At 33.8% G+C, this 14,685-nt stretch overlaps 1 protein-coding gene across 5 annotated transcripts in view; it reads left to right on the forward strand.

Annotated features, from left to right (window-relative positions):
* Nucleotides 1-467: 467 nt before the first annotated feature.
* The window catches only part of TECRL (trans-2,3-enoyl-CoA reductase like), an 82,338-nt gene continuing 68,120 nt past the window's right edge, over nt 468-14,685 (forward strand). For all 5 annotated transcript variants that reach the window (XM_081813081.1, XM_031018314.2, XM_081813082.1 and 2 more), the window contains exon 1: nt 468-763. In XM_081813081.1, coding sequence (XP_081669207.1) covers nt 530-763 — 234 coding nt within the window. In that variant the 5' untranslated portion in view covers nt 468-529. The remainder of the gene's footprint in view (nt 764-14,685) is intronic.

The following is a 14,685-nucleotide window of genomic DNA, read 5'->3' on the forward strand; positions in this document are numbered from 1 at the left end:
GTTTATATATTTACATTTATTTATATGTATTTAAAACATGCCACAAATCTTTATCTTAGGCAGGATTTATAAAAAATTTTGTTATGTAATAATGCACTAGGTGTTTTTAAATTTATCTATAAGATAGCTCTATGCTAATTTTAAATACATCTAAATGTGAATGTGTGAATAATAACATATGTACTTGAAGATTAGTGCGTACAGAATTCAAAGATAATAAAATCTCTTTCTACTCTTTTGGAATTTCAGATATTAGTGACCCTATTAAAAAGCAGAGATAAAAGGGGAAAGCAAGAAATAATTGGAATGCTGGTAAAGTAATCCTCTACACTGCCGCAATTTACAATAGCTTGTTATATATAGAAATAGATCAGTCATTGTTTTCAAGCCTGCTAAATAAAACTGAACTCTTGGAAAGGCATGGCACTTGACCTTTCCCGGGTTCACCAGCAGTATTTAAACTGGTGCAAGGCAACCTACTTGCAAGTGTCTTCTGTTGTCATGACAGATTCTCCTGCTAGTTCACACAATGTTCAAAAGGCACAAGTCCCTTGCTTCGGAACGCAAGAGAGAAATATTTTCCCGAGGAGTTACACGGTCCATGCTGAAGAATGACTTGAGAAACTTTCACTGTTTGTCTCAACTTGTGCTCTCAGCAGGCCCTCTAAAATCAGCTCCAGTAGTTAAACATTCAAAATCTGCGCACTTTGAGATTGAAATACTTGATGCTCAAACAAGAAAGCAGATATGTATTGTGGATAAGGTAAGTTATATTCATTCATTAAATTTCTCTTACCTGCCCCAAAGATTATTGTTCACTTGATTTAATGCTTACAAGGTTGTATCAAAATATATTCTTGGCTTTTAATGTTAGTTTTATGAATAGTAGGATAGATACTTCATATATCGTTTCAGTGGAAGATATTTATTATGTCTTTCATAGTCAGTTTAAATGGTAGCTAATAATTATTAGGTTCTGGTTTTTCTTGTTAACGTTGACCATTGTCCAGAGGTAAAATGTCCAGTGCTCAACTTCTCAGCCTAGGTAACAAAATTTCTCTAGGTTTTTCTCTCCATGTACTTCATTACATATTCAAATTATCATAGAGTTTTATTAGTGTTCATAGAAAATAGCAAGCAAAAGGTGCTACATTTACTAAAAAATTATGTTTAGCATATATGATAAAGTCTAGTCATTTAAAAATTATTTAGAGCTAATTGTCTTGAAAAATAAACATCTCACTTTTTATGAAAAGTTTACTTATTTCAAAATTACCACGTTTAAATTCCTAAAAATCAGTCTTGCTGAATATGTTACACTTTTATATTCATATCACAGATGTTTCACTCAGGAAAGATAAAATACATACTTCCTAGGTTAGAAAATTGACACATAAATATATGCGTACATCATGGATATACATATGTGTATTTAATATTTAAAACATTTTCAGTTTTTCATAAGTTTGAAAAGTCACTAGCAATTGAATTTATTGTGAAAGATTGATATTTTTAAAAATAATATATCTTCATTTATTTTGCTATAAAGACACGTTAAATAAGTTTTTTGCTATTCTAAAAATAAATTCAATCACTGATTTCATTTAAATATACATATGATTTTAGATAACAGGGAAAGAGACAAAAGTGTTTACTGCTTTTAATTGCAGAAGATCATATGTACTTTCTTACTTAGTAATTATAACACTATGACCAACCTATTAGCTGGGTGACACTAACTTTTATTTACAGATGGAAATAAAAGACAAAGAACTTTTACAAGTTCATACAGGTCGTAAGTGGAATGCAAGAGATTCAAAAGTATGTCTATGCAATTCCAAGGCACATTCTCTTTCTATACAAGAATCATATATAAATGATGAATATGTATTACTAATAAGAGAATTTTAACTTATGAATTTCATGCATGTTATAATTTCCTTCTATTTTAGTATCCCAATAAAGTTTTTAGATTTTTTTATATCATACAGGAATAAGATAAAACAAAAAATATCCAGAAGTTGCTGATGTTTGCATAATGTCACTTTTGAAAATTTAAAACTTATAAGAAAATTACAACTAAATGAAAAGAAATAAGGTAATGAATGGGATGGATATTAAACTGGTCAAGGATTCCCAAAAACCAAGATTGTAAAATGAGACTGGGTTTTGTGTCCTTTCTGCTAATGTGTCTAAACCTTGATGCAAAATCCACCTTAGAGTAATGAGAACCTGCTAATGGGCTGCGAATTATTTTTCCCATACATTCAAATTTTGATATTGAGATTGTATTTAAAGGTAAAACATGGAGGCCTACATTTTCAGTTATTACTTAAATTGCACACACAAAAAATTAAGCATGCAGAAAGCCAGCATTCTTTAGAGATAAGGATTTGGCTTAAGAATTTCGGTTCAGAAATTTTGCTTGCGTTTGAATAGTCCTGGTAATCGCATCTCCAGTGGCAAACCTTTGGGGAAACTCAGCAAGCCAACGAGGGGATTACTTTTGGATTCCACACCAGCCTTTATTGCGCAATGACACTGTATGATGTGCAACTTACAACATAGAAGTGTTTGACTTGTCAGGAGAACTGGATTTTGTTTTGTCTCGTTTTCATTTTGTAATTTGATGAATTGTCTCGATAATGAAAGACATTTAAAAGAAAAAAAATATGGATTAATGTACATTTTTTTGCTTCATGACTCTTAAAAGTTCAAATCTGTAAACATGAGAAAGATTGATTTTGTTTGTTGTTCAAGATACTGTTTTTCTTAGACAAAGTAACAGCTATATTAGCAGTAAGGTCATGTTAAGTGCCTTTCGTTGTTCTTAGCTTTACTCAGTATACTAAGTAAGTGTTGCTTATGACTGAATCCCTGTCTTTCAGTAAGTACTGTGTTACAAAGTAGTAAAAGTTAAAGGTCGTGTACTTTGGAACTAAGTATATCTGGACCGAATCCCTGCTGCATCAATCATATTTATCAAGGCTCAGGCAAGTTGCTGGATTGCTGATCAACACCACCTTATTTAGAAAATAGGTTAATAAAATCTATTTTGTAAGCTTAGACTGAAAAGTAGGAATAATATATGTAACATGCTTAGCATGGTGCCTTGAACACAATACGGATAAGCTATATTTTTCTTAGTTTTAATAATCATTTGGAGAGATAAAGTGAATGTGCATAAATATTCAAGAAAAAAATAAGTTATGAGCTTTGTGATACTGGCACAGAGTTTAAATTTGACTTCTTGATAATTGTCCATTGACGTGAATTGTTATAATGCTTAGGTTAGATATACATATTCAAATATTCAAATGCCTTGAGTGGAATGTATGTATTTTATTTTATTTTTAGTATGTATGATTCGTTTTTTTTTTTTAAGATTTTATTTATTTATTTGACAGAGGGAGACACAGCGAGAGAGGGAACACAAGCAGAGGGAGTGGGGGAGGGAGAAGCAGGCTTCTCGCTGAGCAGGGAGCCCGATGCGGGGCTCAATCCCAGGACCCTGGGATCATGACCCAAGCTGAAGGCAGACACTTAACGACTGAGCCACCCAGGCGCCCTGAAGAGTGGTAACTTTCAAACAATATGAATTGACTGGAGAGCATAAGGAAATAGGAGAAACTATCCAAAAATTGTAACAAGTGGATATTTCATGCCTCACCTACAGTGTTTTCCATGGCCTGATGTGGCCAGTATAAAAGCCACATGATTCATGGTGGCTGACCAAAGACTACCAAGAATTGAACAAGGTAGTACCCCTCATTTATGTGGCCGGAATACATTCCCCGGAATGTATGTATTTTAGTAATACATGCTGACCTCTAGTAGAAATTTAGTTTATATCTAGATACTATAATTTAAATTTCAAAATGGATAAGGTATCTACTAAAGACATTCATGAAACAAAGCATTGAGAGAATTCCTGGGGTTAAAGAAGATATACTGAATCATGTTCTTTTACTTAACGTCATACACACACACACACACACACACACATACCCTAAATAAACAAACCAAAACCTCTTGCCTTCGCTATCTTCTCCAGCTTCTGCCCCATTTCTCTGATTACTTTCATCCTGTTCATATTGTCTATCCACATTTCTCTCTTCTCATTCTATGCTAAACCTACTCCATTCAAGCATTTACCTCCCTAACTTGTCAGAGTTTGAACTTGCCAAGATCACCAGTGAGGCAGTGGTAAATTCCTCGCTAAATCCAAAGGTCAATTCTCACACTTTATTTTAGTGTACAGCAACATTTGCTGGATAAGCACGTCCTCCTTCTTAAAAAACTTTCGCAATGTGTGTTTCAGGATAATAGACACATATCGTAAAAACTCACTCCATTGCTTCTCCCTTTCCTCTTGCTGCTGCTTCATCATCTGATTTAAGTAGGCATGGATTGTCATTAACTCAGTCATCAGAACCTCTCCCCATCTTTACTCATTGTGTCCCATAGCTTTGAATATTATCTATTGGTGACTTTTAGCTTCTCCTTTTTTCCTGAATTGAAAATTGATTTATATATGTATGTATACATCTATGTATGTATCTGTGTATGTATTTACCTATGCATCTATCTATGTATCTATTTATGTACTACCCGTCCATCTATATGGATGTTTACTAGGCATCTCAAACTTAGTACATCCAAAACTGAGCACTTGGTCTCACCCCCAGATTTTATGACAGAGTTTCCCAAGTCAATAAGCGGCAACTACATCCTTCAGATACCTCAAGCCAAACACTTAGAGACATCATAACTCATATCTTAATCTCACACTCCAAATACAATCCATCTTCTCAGTGATACTTTCAAATATATCCAAACTGACAAATTTTCACCACATCTACTGCTAGCACTCTTAAATCTTTCCTCTACTTCTGTTCTTAGCACCTTCAGTATATTCCTTACATAGCAACCAGGACTAGCCTGTTATATCATGTCAGATAATAGCATTTCCTACATAAAATTAGTCAGTGTCTTCTTTAGGTCTACTTAATTGTCACTTTTTCTTTGGGGGCTTTTGCTAGCTACTTGTTTTTAAATTGTAAAATCTGCCAGTATTCTCTATTACCCTTTCCTGTTCTATTTCTTTACTACTACTTAATACCATCTAACATACTGTTTATTTTTCCTTTTCATTTTGTTTATTATTTGGCATACTCCTGGTATGCCAGCTTCACAAAATCTGGGATCTGTTTTGTTTCTTTTTTTTTTTTTTTTTCATTCCTGTTCCTCCAACATTTAGAACAGTGGCTGGCACAAAGAAAATACTTAAACACATACAAAAAAGGTGTTTAACCAACATGTATTGAATAAATGATGCCTGTTCAAGAAATGTGTAAATTTGACAATGCACTCATGTTTAGCACTGATAGTTTTGGGATGAAGGAATAGGATATTTGAAAGTACTTTTTACTATTCTCTAAATCAAATTATTATTGAAAAAATGTATTCACAGAAAAAGACATCTGATTAAACCATTTCACTAAATGCCGAAATTCTTCCTGGTTTGCTCCCAAAAAAGATGTATAATATTTAACTTTGTATTAGTGTATAATTTACTGACAGTCGTGTTCTGATTTTAAAAAGCTAATAAGTTTTTCATAAGGCAGACAATGAAGATGGGGATAGTTATTCAACTAATTTAGTTATATCTCATATGTGATTAAAATAATATGACTAATCAAGGATGGTTAGATGGAGAGCTAACTTAAAATGTAAATATCATTCTTGTTTTATTGTAACAAAAAATATATGAAAAATAATTTTTAAACTTTAACAGTGTAATTTTCAGTTGTTCACTATCCCTGTCTCACTTCTTTTTTGTAAAATGTCAGAAGCTTATCTAGTGATATACTGATGATTCAAGAGCACAGCAAGAACTCTAAAAGCTAAGATTGATAAATGTTTCCAATATCTTCCCATTCTTTTTTTTTTTTAATCTGTTCTCCAAGGAACTTGACCTCAAGAGCCCTCTTTCTCCTATTATTTTATTTGCTCTATGTCAAAACTTTAAAAAGCATTTTAAAGACTACTTATAGAAGTGCACTTATTGTGATGAGCACTGGGTGATATATGGAATTGTTGAATTACTATATTGTACACCTGAAGCTAATAAAACATTGTATGTTAAAGAAAGACACTTATAAATAAAAGAAAACACCCAGTAATTTTCCAATCCTTCTAATGGTAAAAATATCAGTTTTTACCAGAAAATACTAGAGAGAATTATAGGGTAGTCAGAGTGAATAAAAATTGCACTTTTAATACTTTAGTTAGAAATTTTGAGAATTCTTAATTTCTAATATTGTCACTTAATATTTTACCTTGGGCAGCATGCAACTAAGCATATATATCCCTCAATTTGTTCATTTGTAAAATAAGAATGACATCTGTCTTAAAATATCCTCATGGCAGTTTTTGGAATTTCATGTGTATACAAATGGCAATATCTTATTTTTCTTTCATTCCTTTCCTTCCTCCTCCTCCTTCTCTTTTCTTCTTCTTTTCCTCCTCTACCATTCACCCCCTTCTCCCCTTTTTTCTTCCTTCCACCTCAATCCCCTTCCTCCTATTTCTTATTGTGAGCATGATATACTTGAAGCTTATGAACTTTGAATTCACACAGAACGGAATTTTAATATCAATTTGACTGTTTTTACTTTGTCTTTGGACATAATCCAATATCTATGCCCTTTATTATCATTTACTGTAAAAAGGATTTACGTATTACTATTCATCCATTTATGAAGGAAGAACAGTGGCATAGAGACTTGAAATGAAGAACTTAGTGTGAATTAGAACCAAGTTTTGCACTGGCCAATATATGTTCTGGGCTTTGCTCTTAACTACTATACACTACCACTTGACAGATACCAGTGATTTTCACTAGCCCAAATTCTCATGTTCTCTTTAATTTCATGATTGGTACAGAACATCTGAATCTGACTTCTGATACAAACAATATGTTTCAGGACAGAGATGCTATTTTTTTTTTTTTGCATCTTTCATTCGCCATCTTCTTTTATTAATATTTCAAGTTTTTATTTAAATTTATTTAGTTAACATATAGTGTAATATTTGTTTCAGGAGTAGAATTTGTGACTCAGCACTTACATATAACACCCAGTGCTCATCACAAGTGCCCTCCTTAATACCCATCACCCATTTAACCCATCCTCCACAACCTCCCCTCCAGCAACCCTCAGTTTGTTCTCTATAGTTAAGAGTCTCATTTATGGGGCGCCTGGGTGGCTCAGTTGGTTAAGCGACTGCCTTCAGCTCAGGTCATGATCCTGGAGTCCCTGGATCAAGTCCCGCATCGGGCTCTCTGCTCAGCAGGGAGTCTGCTTCTCCCTCTGATCCTCCCCCCTCTCATGTGCTCTCTCTCATTTTCTCTCTCTCAAATAAATAAATAAAATCTTAAAAAAAAAGTATTAAAAAAAAAAAGAGTCTCATTTATGATTTGCCTCCCTCTCTTTTTGTTTTTTCTTTCTCCTGTGTTCATCTGTTTTGTTAGAGGAGCTATTTTTTTTTTTTTTTTAATTTGACAGAGAGAGACACAGCGAGAGAGGGAACACAAGCAGGGGGAGGGGGAGAGGGAGAAGCAGGCTTCCTGCGGAGCAGAGAGCCCGATGTGGGGCTCTATCCCAGGACGCTGAGATCTTGACCTGAGCCAAAGGCAGATGCTTAACGATTGAGCCACCCAAACGCCCCTAGAGGTGCTATTTTTGAAGAATGTTAATTCCCTTCCATTTGATATGAAAGAAGTTTCCAAAGCTTTGCTTCTACTTTTTATGTACAGACATAAAATAGCATTAATTAATATTCAAACCTAGAATTGAAAATATCTTTGAAGTATCTTTAATAATAAATTAAGCAGCAGATATGCTCAAAATGTTTATATCATTAAAAATTAAGGAATTGAGATGAACAATTCCTCCCCAAAGAGGAAATTAACATAAGCATTTTCTATGAGCCCAGAGGAGCCTCAATGCCCACTCCTCTTTTTGGATATACTAGGAAATTCCATAATACAGCATGAAATTCTAATTTCAAAAGCATCAGTGTACTTTGAACTTAATCTATTTTAGTATCATCTGCCCTGACTTAGAGTTCTCTCAGAACAAGTGAACCAGCTATATTAACAAATACATAATGCCATGAGAGGCCACGTGGTGCAATGGTTTATGCACAGAAGTCAGACATTTGTGTCTGCATTTGAGATGTGCAAATTATTAATGTTTTATCATCCTAACATGTTACTTGACTACTCTAATTCTTGCTTTTATAAGTAGAATAAATACCAAATCAAAGTACAGTAAATATCTATCTTCCAGGATTATCTAGGGCTTTTATATTCATGTAAATATGAAAAATACAGCAGTGTGTCCATCACATGATTGGTTTTCTGTAAATGAATACTGCATTTTAGATAGTGGCAGTATATCAGTAATATTATTATTCCACTGACATGGAAAATAATTAAATTAATACCTTTCTATTATAACTGTAAGAATTTAGTCATTTTTCATGACAGTCATTATGGTTCCTTTCTGAAATGATTAGGAAGCATTAGAATTAGGAAGTACGGTCATGGGGGCCATCTTTGTAACATCAGTTTCTAGCATGCTATATCTAATTTTCATACTCCAAATAATATGCATTGGGTATCTATACCATGATATACCATGAAAGACGTCAATGGGTATATAAGCATTGCACATCAATACATAGTGAAAAAAGAATATACTCTAGAAAACTATTCATGAATAACATTTATAAAACAAATATAAATGATTATGTGTATTCAATTAAATTATGTCTACATTTTTTCTATTTTCCAAATATATCACCATGTAAGAAAACTGTTTTTGTTTATAGTGAAGCTATAAAGAAGATGTCATGATCATTGCAACAAGAGATGCAATGATACTCTTTTAGAAGGTCAACATAGATGAGTAAGTTTTGGAGGATGCATCTCGAAAGAGAAGAGTTGAAATTTACCAGATTCAGTGGTTCTCCAGTTCTATATTTTGATGTCTTATAGCGTCACAATCAACCATTTATTAATTCAATAGGTATTTGTTAAGACATTTGTCTAGTTTTCTATTATGTGTTCGAGATAATGCATTAACTTGACCAGTTGTGATTCATATTCTTATAGATTCATTTCTTTCCTCTGGAAGCCAAACACTGCACAAGTAATGTTAACTGCAAAGATATCTACACAGTTAGAGGAAACAAGGTAATTTGAGGTGGTAAACAAAGGGAGATAATCTGTGAAACAGGAGAATCTCCCTGGAGGAATGATGTTTATGTGTGGCTCAGACAGTGAATATGATGGAAGAGAAATAGGAGGATATGACAGACACGGGAGATAGAAAGAACAGGACTTGTTTGCTTGTAAGAAATAAGAGCCAGGGAGGATGAAAGTATGATGTTGAATTGGTATTTGAGCAACTGAGATCCTGAGAATGGTATAATTTATTGACTCATTTTTGTTGGTGTTTGTTAGTTTTCTTTTTCAAGTTTTTATTTAAATTCCAGTTAGTTAACATACGGTGTAATACTAGTTTCAGGTGTGGAATTGTTTCCTTTCTTGTTTTTGGTACAGACAAGTAGAGAAGCGGTAGGAAGCAAGAACTCAGTTTTGTTCTTTTTAAGTTGGAGGTCTTTGTGAAATATCCAAAAAGAGATAACCTGTAGGCATTTGGGTACGAGGATCTAGAACTCAGGAAAGTGGTCATGTTTAAATATGTCAACTTGAGGATTACAAATGTATAGGTGGTTCTTGCAGTCATTGTAGTATGGAAGATAAAATTTAAAAGAATAATACAATGAATAAGGAAAGAAAAGAACCAATAATAGAGGCCTGAGGAATTCCAATATGTACAGATCTTAAATAAAGGGGGGATTGAAAAGGAAAATGAGAAGTCTCCGGAGATACAGAAGAAATATGGTAACTCCTTCCTCACAGAAACCTAAGAAGAAATATTTGAGTGAGAAGGGAAAGATCAGTAGATGCAGCTAAGAAGCACAAAAAAATACAATAAGTACCCCAGGTATTAAGTGGGATAGTGTTCACTGTTTAGTTTAATCAGATCAATTTAGGGACAGTGATTTGGGGGGAAATCCAGTCTAGAATGGGGATGACAGTCTATGGGTAAGATAAAATTTGAGTTTCCTAGAAAGCCTTTCTTTTATAGGCAGCAGAAGTCTTGAAAAACTTAATTGTCTCTAACTCTTCATTCTTCAACTCTATATTGACTTGTGCAGTCTGATTCACATACTTTGGCTTATTTTTTACCCTTTATTACTCCACTTTTAACATTCTATATTACTCACCAGCTCCCCCCAAAATATTGTAATTTCCATTCTTTGAGTTTAGGTAAAATTTGATTCTTGTGCCTGGAGTGTTCTGTCACAATCTTCTGTCTAATTCACATCTATTCCTCATGATCAAACTGAGATGACAACTTCTTTGTGTACCACTTATGATCCCTGATAAGCTGATATGTTATTTGTCCCAGGAACAGTTGGTTGAAATTTCCATTATATAATCTAATAGTTGGAAGTGAACATTTGTAAACTATCCTAACAATTTGAAAGAATAATTTTGTGCTTGTTCAATCAAATAATTTTTCTAAATGAGAATTGTAATTAGTTTATCAGTATTTTATTTTTTCTAGCAATTTATTTCATTGTATTTTACAAATGCATCATAGAATTTCTTAAGGAGTGATATTTTGTCCTACATTGTTTGGGAAGCATTGAACTGGATGACATGGAAATGACCTAAATGCTATGGTACAATAAATATGTCTTGGATGCAAAATTAGAAAATGTCATAGCAGGCTCCTCTTGGATTTCATTTTAAAAATTGTATGTTATTGACAGACAAGGTAAAATAATAATTCCCAAACACTTGAATTGTAAATATAGAACAAAAATTTTGGCTGAAATAACATGTTTTTACATCAAAGAAAGTGAATAAATCATGTTTTCCTTGGAAATGTAAAGACAGGATGAAAAGAGAAATTTTTTTTTTAAGATTTTATTTATTTATTTGACAGAGAGACACAGTGAGAGAGGGAACACAAGCAGGGGGCGTGGGAGAGGGAGAAGCAGGCTTGCAGGGAGCCCGATGTGGAACTCCATCCCAAGACCCTGGGATCATGGCCTGAGCTGAAGGCAGATGCTTAACAACAGAGCCACCCAGGCGCCCCTGAAAAGTGAAATGTTAACCACTAGGGAAGAAAATTATGAGGGGACTATTATACTATTAAAAGAAATCCTGTTTCCTATTAAGTCAAGCCTGAATTAAGATAGTTAATTTTAGAAACACATGTTTTAAAAAGTACATAAAACATAGATAACAGTCTATGTAAAAAAATCTAGCAATGAAATTGTGACTACAGTTGACCTTTGAGCAATTTGAGGGCATGGGGCACTGACCTTCATGTAGTTTAAATCTATGTTTAACTTTTAACTCCCCCAAAACTTAAGTACTAATAATCTACTGTTGACTGGAAACCTTACAAATAACATACACATTTGGTTAACACATGTTTTGAATATTATATGTATTATATATAGCAGTTTTACAACAAAGCAAGCTAGGTAAAAGAAAATATTACTAAGAAAATCACAATGAAAGAAAATACATGTACAGTACTGTACTGCAAAAAAAATCTGTGAACAAGTGGCCCACACAGTTCAAACCCATGTTATCTAAATGTCAAATGTATATCCAAGAAAGACATGTTATTCAAATTAGACAGTTAATTTATGAGTAGCTACTATACTTTAGATTACTTGAGGTTGAAAGTTAAACGGATTTCCTTACCCTGATATACATGAGTCAAATTGGAAAGACAGATTACACATTTTAAAACAAATTATAACATGGCAAATAGCATATGCAAGTTTAACACAAATTATATTATGAAGGCTAGGGAAAGAATACTTATTCATCTGATAGAGGTTTAGGCATGAGGATGAGAAAAAAAGCTAAATTGAGTGAAAGGAGGCACTCAAAAGGATTTTAAAAATATATATGTTACATTTAATTAGCATGGGTGAGGTAGAAAGAACATCCCAGGGGGCGCCTGGGTAGCTCAGTAGGTTAAGCTTCTGCCTTTGGCTCAGGTGATGATCCCAGGGTCCTGGGATTGAGCCCAGCATCAGGCTCCTTGCTCAGAGGGGAACCAGCTTCTCCCTCTGCCCCTTCCCCTGCTTGTGTGCTTGCTCTCTTTCTCTCTCTCTCAAATAAATAAATAAATTAAAAAAGAAAAGAAAAGAAAAGAAAGAACATCCCAGGAAGAATTAGCATATTGAAGGTATCACAAACCCAAATTTCTACTACAAAGCTGTAGTAATCAAAACAGTATGGCAAAATAAAACAAACAAACAACAGTATGGTATTGGCACAAAAATAAACACAGAGATCGATAGAACAGAATAGAAAGCATAGAAATAAACCTACACTTATATGGTCAATTAATCAAGGACAAAGGAAACAAAAGTATACAATGAGGAAAAAAACAGTCTCTTCATAAATGGTTTTGGGAAAACTAGATAGCTACATGCAGACGAATGGAACTGGACCACTTTCTCCCACCACACACAAAAACAAACTCAAAATGGATTGAAGACCTCAATGGAGACCCGAAGGCATAAGACTCTTAGAAGAAAACACAGGCAATAAACTCTTGGACATTAACCTTACCAGTATTTTTCTGGATCTATCTTCTCAGGCAAGAGAAACAAAAGCAAAAACAAAACAAAACAAAACATAAAACAAAAAACAATTAGGACTACATCAAACTAAAAATCTTTTGCACTATGAAGAAAACCATCAACAAAACAAAAAGGCAATTTACTGAATGGAAGAAGATATATGATATATCCAATAAGGGATTAAAACTCAAATACATAAAGAACTCATACAACTCAATACAAAAAAAACCCAAATAATCCAGTTAAAAAATGGACAGAAGGCCAGAATAGACATTTTTCCAAAGCCAAACAAATAGTCAATAGACATATGAAAAGATGCTCAACATCACTAATCATCAGGAAAATGCAAATCAAAATCACAGTATCACCTCAAACCAGTCAGAATGGCTAGTATCAAAAGGGCAAGAAGTAACAAATGTTGGTGAGGATGTGGAAAAAAGGAAACCCTCATGTGTTATTTGTGGGAATTTAAATCGGTGCAATCAGTGTGGAAAATAGAAATACCATATGATCCAATAATTCCACTACTGGGTATTTACCCAAAGAAACAAAAAGATTAATGAATATATATATATATATATATATATATGCTTCCTATGCTTCCTATGCTTCCTATGCTTATTGCAGCATTATTAACAATACTCAAGGTCTGGAAGCAACCTAAGTGTCCAGGAATAGATGAATAGATATAGAAGATGTGGTACACACACACAGATTCACGTGTGCACAAACACTGGAGTTTTACTCAGCCATGAAAAAGAATGAAATCTTAGCATTTGCTGCAACATGGTTGAAGCTAGAAGAGATTTTGCTGAGTGAAATAAGTGAGACAAAGACAAATACCATATTATTTCACTTATGAGTGGAATCTAAAAAACAAAGAAGGGAAAAAGACTCAAATTCAGAGAACAAATGTGGTTGTCAGAGGGTGGGGTGATGAGCAAAATAGGTGAAGGGGATTAAGATGTACAAACTTCTAGTTAAAAAATAAATATGTCATAGGGGTGAAAAGTACAGCATAGGGAATATAGTTAGTAATATTGTAATAACTTTGTATTGTGACAGATCTATACTTACTGTGGTAAGCATTTCATAATGTGTATAATTGCCCAATCATTCTGTTGTACACCAGAAACTAATGTAATATTGTATGTCAACTATACTTCAGTTCATATATATATATAGCATGAATGGTGGACAAAGAGCATTCCAGGAAGAAGAATTAACATATCAAAGGTAAAGAAGCCGAAAAGTAACAAGCTTTCTGGCTTACTGTAATTGAGTCAATGGTGTGATGATGCAAAATAGAGCAAACAGAAGGGAAGGTTTGGCTGGAACTGAGGGTAGAGGCCTAGCTGACTTTCTAGCATCTGGACTTTTTCTTTCCATTCAAATCAGGGGGATAGTATTTTAAGGTACTACATTCAGCAAATTAAATCTGGTAACAGTGTGGAAGATAGAATGGACAATAGAAAGACTGAAGACAGAGAGCTCAGTCAAACTGAGAAGCAAATCTTTTGGGAGCCTGGTCAGGACTGCCACACTTCGGAGGCACCAGAGAATTCTGGGCTCTGCTTTGATTTTGAAGATACTTGGCCACCTCCCACACTTAACCAGCTTGTGACATTGGGCAATGTCCTTATTTTCTTTTCCCTTAAATTTTACTGAGGCAAGCTATGTCACTGGAGTCATCTGAACGAATGCCACCTTCTAGTAGGGATTTCCATAAGGAAATGCCTATGGCCCAGGGCCTTGAATATTGCTAACAAATTAAAATCTACAGATGTAAACATAATATAAAAGTTTTCACATCATTTAAATATATTAAAAACTATAAAATGAAGGAAGGTTTGAATTTTCACACTGTGATAAAAGTGTTGAAGTTATTTATTTTTTTCTTTCTGTACGTGCATACTCATGGGGGAGTAA

This window comes from Leptonychotes weddellii, chromosome 2 (assembly GCF_054177405.1).
Source record: "Leptonychotes weddellii isolate Sample4059 chromosome 2, ASM5417740v2, whole genome shotgun sequence".
NCBI classification, from domain to species: domain Eukaryota; kingdom Metazoa; phylum Chordata; class Mammalia; order Carnivora; family Phocidae; genus Leptonychotes; species Leptonychotes weddellii.